At 34.5% G+C, this 7,500-nt stretch overlaps 1 protein-coding gene across 2 annotated transcripts in view; it reads left to right on the forward strand.

Moving 5' to 3' along the window:
* Positions 1 to 4,964, forward strand: part of Tap42 (immunoglobulin binding protein Tap42) — an 8,814-nt gene extending 3,850 nt beyond the window's left edge. For both annotated transcript variants that reach the window (XM_027361419.2, XM_070113377.1), the window contains exons 5-6: positions 3,913 to 4,026; positions 4,640 to 4,964. In XM_027361419.2, the coding sequence (XP_027217220.1) occupies positions 3,913 to 4,026; positions 4,640 to 4,850 (325 nt within the window). In that variant the 3' untranslated portion in view covers positions 4,851 to 4,964. The remainder of the gene's footprint in view (positions 1 to 3,912; positions 4,027 to 4,639) is intronic.
* Positions 4,965 to 7,500: the final 2,536 nt, after the last annotated feature.

Below are 7,500 nucleotides of genomic sequence, written 5' to 3' on the forward strand. Positions count from 1 at the left end.
TGTGTGTGTGTGTGTGTGTGTGTGTGTGTGTGTGTGTGTGTGTGTGTGTGTGTGTGTGTGTGTTTGTGTTTGTGTTCTTACCTAGGTGTTCTTACCTAGTTGTTTCAAAACGGGGGAAGAGCTAAGCTCAGGTGGTCCCGTTTGCTATATCTGAATTGTTGTATAACTTTTTAAAATTATGCACATTTTTGGCACACACTACTTGTTCGGGGAGACTGTTCCATGTTTCAATAGTTCTGTTTGGGAAACTAAATTTTTGACCTCTTTATCACCTCTTTTTACTTTTAGCTTTTTGTTGTCTTCGTATCCCTATTGTGTTCATGATAAAAAAGTCATCTTTATCTATCTTCACTCTTCCTATAATACAGTTGAACAGCATAATCATGTCCTCCCTTTTCCTTCTTTCTTCCAAGGTAGTAAGTCCTAATTTCTGTAGTCTATCTTTGTAACTCATATCTCTTAGAGTAGGTGCCCATCTTGTGGCCACTCTTTGAACTCTTTCCAGTTTGTCAATATCCATACCACTGCACCGTACTCAAGGCTTGGTCTTGATTGCAATAATGTTGTTTTTTACTATATCTTCGTCAACATACACGAATGCCCTCTTCATGTTGGCAATCAGTCCTAGCATTTTATGGACCTTTTTGTTTATATGACCATTTGGGTTTAAGTTTCTATTTATGATTATCCCAAGATCTTTTTCCCTGTCAGCTGTGTTTAATATTGCATTTCCTAATTTATATTGGAATAGTGGGCAATTTCCACTTTCTCCGAACCTGACTACGTGGCATTTATTGATATTGAATTCCATTTTCCATGTGCAACTCCATGTGAATAAGTTCTCGATGTCACTTTGGTGGCATTGGCATGAGACGTCAGTTATCCTTTTTTTGTATCTTCGTGTCATCTGCAAACATATTCAGATAACTACCTGGGTTTATGTTTGTCTCTAAATCATTGACAAAATTAGTAAATATAATTGGTACCAAAACCGATCCTTGAGGCACTCCGCTGGTTACTTATCGCCATGTAGAATGTAGAAAGTCTTTCATCCATGCGAGTAGTTTGCCTTTCAATTCAACTAAGTGCTCTAATTTCCATAGTAGTCTTCTATGAGACACCTTATTAAAAGGCTTTTTAAAGTCCATGTACACACAATCCACCCAGCTGTCTCTTTCTTGTAATATTTCAGATACTCTATCATAAAAACAGAAGAGATTTGTTACGCATGACTTTCCTTCTCTAAAATCAAATTGTTTATTTGATATCATTTCATGTTTTTCAAGTTTTTCAACCCATTGTTTCTTAATTATCCTTTCTAGAAGCTTGCATACTACCCAAGTTATCGAAACTGGTCTATAATTTAGTGGGTTTTGTTTGTCACCACTCTTATATAAGGTTGTAACATTAGTGAGTTATCAACTTTTTGGTATTTTATCTTGTCTCACTGAATTTTGGAATATTAACAATAAGTACATAGTTCTTTGACACATTTCCTGAAAACCCAATTTGAAATTTCTTCTGGTTCCTCTGCTTTGGTCTTGTCTAATCCTTTTAGTAGATCTTTTATTTCATTCTTTTTGAGGGTGATATTTTCTATGTTCTTTACGTTTGTATGGATATTTACCATATCAAAGTATGGATCCTGAACAAACACTGACTGAAATTTCTCATTTAGGATTTCACACATTTCTTCCTCCTTAGAATAAATAATGTTATTGTCTTTGATGGTACTAATTTGATCACTACTCTTAGTTTTACTACTTATGTAGTTAAAGAAGAGTTTTGTACATTTGTTGATTATATCCTTTTCAAAGTCTAATTTCACCTCTCTCATGGTTTGGGTATACTCATTTCTTCCTACTTTATATCTTTTATACCCCACCTGAGATCTATGTTTTCTGATTCTTTTCCAGAGGAGTTGCTTGTTTTCTCTCATTTTGCATTTGTCATTGAACCATTTTTGGCCATTTCTTGCTTCAATTTTGAAGTTTTTTCCACTCCTTTTTTTTATAGGTCTCTCAAAATTTTGAATACTGAACATGAAGGTTTTCATTGCCCAGAAGTGTTTCCCAGTTTATCACCTCTTTCATAATTGTACTTTTCCTTTCTTTCCTTGCTTACAATGAGTTTTTCCTTTAGCAGACAGTATTTTAGTTTAATCACTACATGGTCACTTTTTCCTGAAGGAGGACAGTACTAATATCCTTAATATCATTGTTATGCTTTGTGAATATTAGGTCAAGCATAGACAGCCTATCTAGCCCTCATATCCTCATACTCATTTTTGACTTCTAGTAATATAGCATTCCACGAATGTGGTTGTGCTCTGGGATTGAAACTGTCCCAGTCAATTTTGCTATTAAAATCCCCTCTAATAAGAATTTCTTTTGCATTGGTTTTCAAAAGTTGTAGTACTTCTTCCATGCTCTTTAATGTTTCTTGAATTATTTTTTGGTTATTTTCTTATGACCACACTAATGTATGAGGTGGCATATATACCATGGTTATTATTATGCTTACCCCATTTATTTTGACCTCAGTTACCTTCAGTTCCACTAAGGTGCCTTGATTAATTTCAAACTCCCTTGTAATAATTCCTTTCCTAGTTAATATTGCTACCTCCCCTCCATTTCCATCTGCCCTGTCTTTTCTCTAAATATTATACTTACATTGTCTATGGAGGGATCCAGTTTGTTTTCAATGATACATATTACATTTGGTTTATTCATTTCAATTGTCTCTAGTTCTAGCAACTTCGAAGATAAACCATCAATATTTATATAAACTATTTCTATATAATCTTTCGGTAATCCTTTTGGCTGCAGGGTTAATGTTTGTCTGTCTCTACATTTTGGTTCTGATAGTATATTTGCTTTGCTTGGAGACTCTCACCCTGCAAATAAAAAGTTTTTTTCCTCTTCTGTCCTTTGTTCATTTTTGCTCTTTACTACCAATTTTTTTTTTTTTTGTGTGTGTGTTTCTCTGTCACCCTATCCAGATTTCTTTATTTTCTTCATGGGAGGCCAGGTCATTGCCTTTCTTTATTATATCAGTTACCATTTGCTTATTCATGAAGGTTACTTTTAGGGGGTGTTTCTTTCCCTTTTCAAATAATCCCAGCCTCCTATGAGCTATGATATTCTGCTCAGCAAATTCAGGAATTATGACCTTGAGAATGTTTACAATTATTTTCTTGTCCTCGTTGTATTGTTCAATTTCATCTTCTACAAATTTTTTCTTCATGTCCCATTATGATTATGTCCTTATTTACAGCAGCCAAATTAGCAATATTTCTTGCATGTTGTTCTTCATTACCATCTCTGCAAGCTGTGTCTTAATTTCTTCCTTTGTGGTCCTGATGTCTTTTTCATTCTGTATCATTAGCAAAATATTCAAGCATACTCTTGCTATGAAGGTTTGTAAGGCACTGGATGTTACCTAGCACCATCCATTATCTACATGACCAGAAGCTACTGCTAATGGATAATGGTTAATGGTTGACAGCTAAATGTGCTAGACATCAAGATAATATATCATTAAAGCTGCTACTAAATGTAAGAGCTGTAGCAGCAGGAATATAAGGAACACATCAAGTGCAAGAATTGGTCAGAAACTGCCGCACACCCTTAATAACCATAGTTTGAAATGGGTGACTTTGTGGCCCCAATTCATTTATTGAAAATTTTCTGTTGCATCAACATCTAAAGTCATTAGTGGCGTATACAAAATATAACAATTGGGTGAGGCTTATGGGCAAAACCCCTAGGTAATGAAAGGGCTCCAAGTACCACATATATCTTTTATGTACATTTTGTTTCTTTGTTTAATTTTTCTTTGAATAGTCGACTTGTCCAATTTCAGATGGTACAGATATATTATTAATACTTATTCTACTTTTTTCCTTTCTAGGCCTATTCTTATAACAAGGGATGCCATGCAGAAGAATGTATTTGGTCTTGGATATCCAAGTCTACCTTCTATGACTGTAGAGGAGTTTTATGATCAGAGGGTTAGAGAAGGATGGTAAGCTACATTAGATTTGATGATATATCTACATATCTAAATTTTAATGGTTGGATATTTTTGTGGCAGAATGTCAAGAAAGTTTGGTTGTGAAGTAATCTGAAAGAAACGTCTTCATTTGTGTTTATTACTGATATTTTCAAAATCTTATGCACGTTTTATCAGATAAGGATTTTAACGTGATCAGTTTAGGTGGTCTAATTATCTTTAGTGATGATACAGTGAACTAGCTGAATATTGTCCCATTAACCTTAGTTAAAAAAAAAAAAAAAAAAAAAAAAAGGCAAGTGGACATCGTGAAGTTGTTGGCGCACACAGACAGTTTCCCGTTTGTGACCAATTCGTTCAGTAGTTTACAGGCAATATTAGGCACCTAAAAGCTTATATTTAGATATATAAAATAACTTGAGAAAAGTGAATACAATGCCACCTACTACTTTGTCCACAATAGCCATGGCATGTATGACCATGCCTTGTGGTTAATAAAGTGGTTAGCTTATGTGAAGTCAGTCTCTGTAACAAAATAGTATTTCCAAGTTATTTGCATTTACATTTTTTTTTTTTTTTTTACAACAAATTAAAAGTAATCTTATATTATGGTATCTGACACCAGGTTCCCAGACCCAAGCAAGAATCAGAACTGCCTTCAGGATCGTGCTGCTGCTGGACCAGATGCAGAAAAGGAAGCAGAAGAAAAAGAAGAGGCAGAAAAGGAAGCTGCAGAAGAGCGGGATGATCCTGATAAGATTGCACATGAGCGGGAAATGGACGAGTGGCGAGACACACATAAGAGAGGCTGGGGAAACACCTACAACAGAAGTTGAGGATGTTGAACATATTAAAACACATTACTATTCAGAAATGTTTAGTAACTATTGAAGTGGTATTTGAAATTGGGGAACATTATTGGATATGGAATAAAAGATCTCTTTTAGTCATTTGATGCGATTTATTTTACTTTTATTTATTATTATTATTATGATTTTAGTACACTCATTTTGTTAAACCTTTCTTATTGGTATATCAGGTCATGTACATTCGATTGTTAATTATTTAAAGAAAAAATTACACAATTTTAAATGGTATATTTGTTTTCTTTTATTACGACTGACACTGAAGTGGTTCCAAGCTATTACAGGAGCTATTTCATTACTTTAATATCTGTTCACAATTTTTCAAGTCCTTTATGCTATTACTTGTAACACAAGAGAAAGACTAGGTAATAATATTATGAAAAAAAAAAAAGAGTAAGAGGGAAATATTTTAAAGTTTTTTTGTACATAGAGAGCATCTTTCATTACATAAAGCAAAATAACGCAAAATCATAGAACACTATGTAACAAAAGAATAAATTAAGAATTAAGCTTGACACTATAATGCCTGAAAAACAATAAAAATGCTAACAAGTTTATAATATCTCCACTCTTGAAGAGTTTTTGCACATGTATAAATGATCACTTGCATACCAGATATTAAATATAGTAACACACTAATGATGTAGCAAATACTTTGTCAGGAATACTTAAAGATAATATAAATATATGATAACTACAACTGCAACTAGGAAAATTGTGCTTTTCTTCAACATACATATGACAAAACTAACTTCTGTTTTTCACCAGACAGTGGCACATGAACCTACTGACAATGATTACAATGAAAAGGGGAATATAATTAAAGATGAGTTCTTACAATAACAATGGTGCTAAAAATAATGATGATAAAAGTATTAGTATAGATAAAAATTAATGTCTTTGTGATAGGGTGGTGGGGCATGGTGGTTGGTGGTAATGAAAGGGGTCTTGGCTTGCTGGTTTATTGGGAGAGCTAAAGATGTGCCCCGAATGCCTAGGGCGGAGGATGACCTCCTGTACTGTGACTACTCCTGTTCTGCTTCTCTGACAAGACGTCCATATATTTTGCGACTGCTGTCCTGCTGGCAAGTGCCTGCTTTTGATTTTTCAGTTGTCATTACTTCCGGCCGTGACAAGGGGTGAGTTTGCTGGAATTGCTCAAGGGTGAGAAAGTATTGGGCAAGTAAGGTTTGGGCGTGGTAGGTGTGATCAGCTGTTACCTCTGGACTGGGACTGGAAAGCACAGCTTCCGTTTCAACCTTGAACGAGTGGAGGGCATGGAGGTTGGTGGAATGAAAGGGGTCTTGGCTTCCTGGTTTATTATGGAAGAAAGGCATGACTCCATGGGAGACCCCGTGCCCCGGGTGCTGAGGGTGGAGGGTGACGACCTTGTCCTGTGACTACTGCTGTTCTTCTCTCTGCTAGGTCTCTGGTCTGCCTCTTCTTTTGACGAGATGTCCTTATATTTTGCAACTGCTGTCCTGCTGGTGGGTGCCTGCTTTTGATTCTTTGGTTGTCAGTACTTCCAGCTGTGACAAGTGGTGAGTACGCTGGAATTGCTCGAGGGCGAGAAAGTACCGGGCAAGTAAGGCTTGGGTGTGGTAGGTGTGATCAGTTGTTTCCTTTGGAGTGGGACAGGAAGGCACGGCTTCCATTTCAACCTTGGACAGATGTGTATTATTGACAGTCATCATGATAATTGCATATACTATTATAACCTTTTTTATATGTTATGGCAATCATAACTGTAACAACAATGACTACAAGACAAAAAGTAATGTCAGAAGCAAATAAAGAACAAAATATATATGATTATATTAAAAGTCAGTACATAACAACATACACAAATAACAATGACTATAATATTGTCAATGACAATCATGATAATAGAACAACAATAATACTATAAATAGTAATAATGATACTACTACTCCTAAAATTAATATTTAAAATAATTAAAATAATAACAATAATAATGATAATGAAAGTAGTATTAATAACAGCAACTAGAACAACAAAAGTGATACACATCAATTTGTTATTGCAAAGGTATTATCCAAAGGAGTGATGCCCAACCACAATCTAATTTTTTTAGCATATCCATTCCCAGCCGAGTGAATTTATAAAGTTCCTTGACTGAAAAGCTATTCTTTAGACAAATTTGAAACTACATGTTTAACTAATTTTCCATTACTATATATATTTTATATACTGTTCTGATAGGTTTCTAACGAGTCATGCAATGTGGTTATAAAATTCAGGATAAACATCGTCATCATCCATGACATCAATGGGCAGGGTGTGAGGATCATATAGTTTCTAGATATGTACACAATTTTATTTCTTATGTCAGTCATAATTAATTTCTTATTCATCTGAATAAAGAATATTATGCAATATAATACTTAAAATCACTCTACAAAATAAAATACATAAGAAACAATATATATTAACAGAATATTCATATAAAAATATAAAGACCTCATTTGACAAGCAAGAAACATCTGTTGAGAGGCCAGCTGAAGTATTTAATTTTCAAGTGCCAAAACTTTCAATGCTTCAGGCTTACATTTTAACTTTTAACTTTTAACATTAACACTGGTATACACAGTAAGGATGC

Source organism: Penaeus vannamei, chromosome 34 (assembly GCF_042767895.1).
Source record: "Penaeus vannamei isolate JL-2024 chromosome 34, ASM4276789v1, whole genome shotgun sequence".
Lineage (NCBI taxonomy): Eukaryota > Metazoa > Arthropoda > Malacostraca > Decapoda > Penaeidae > Penaeus > Penaeus vannamei.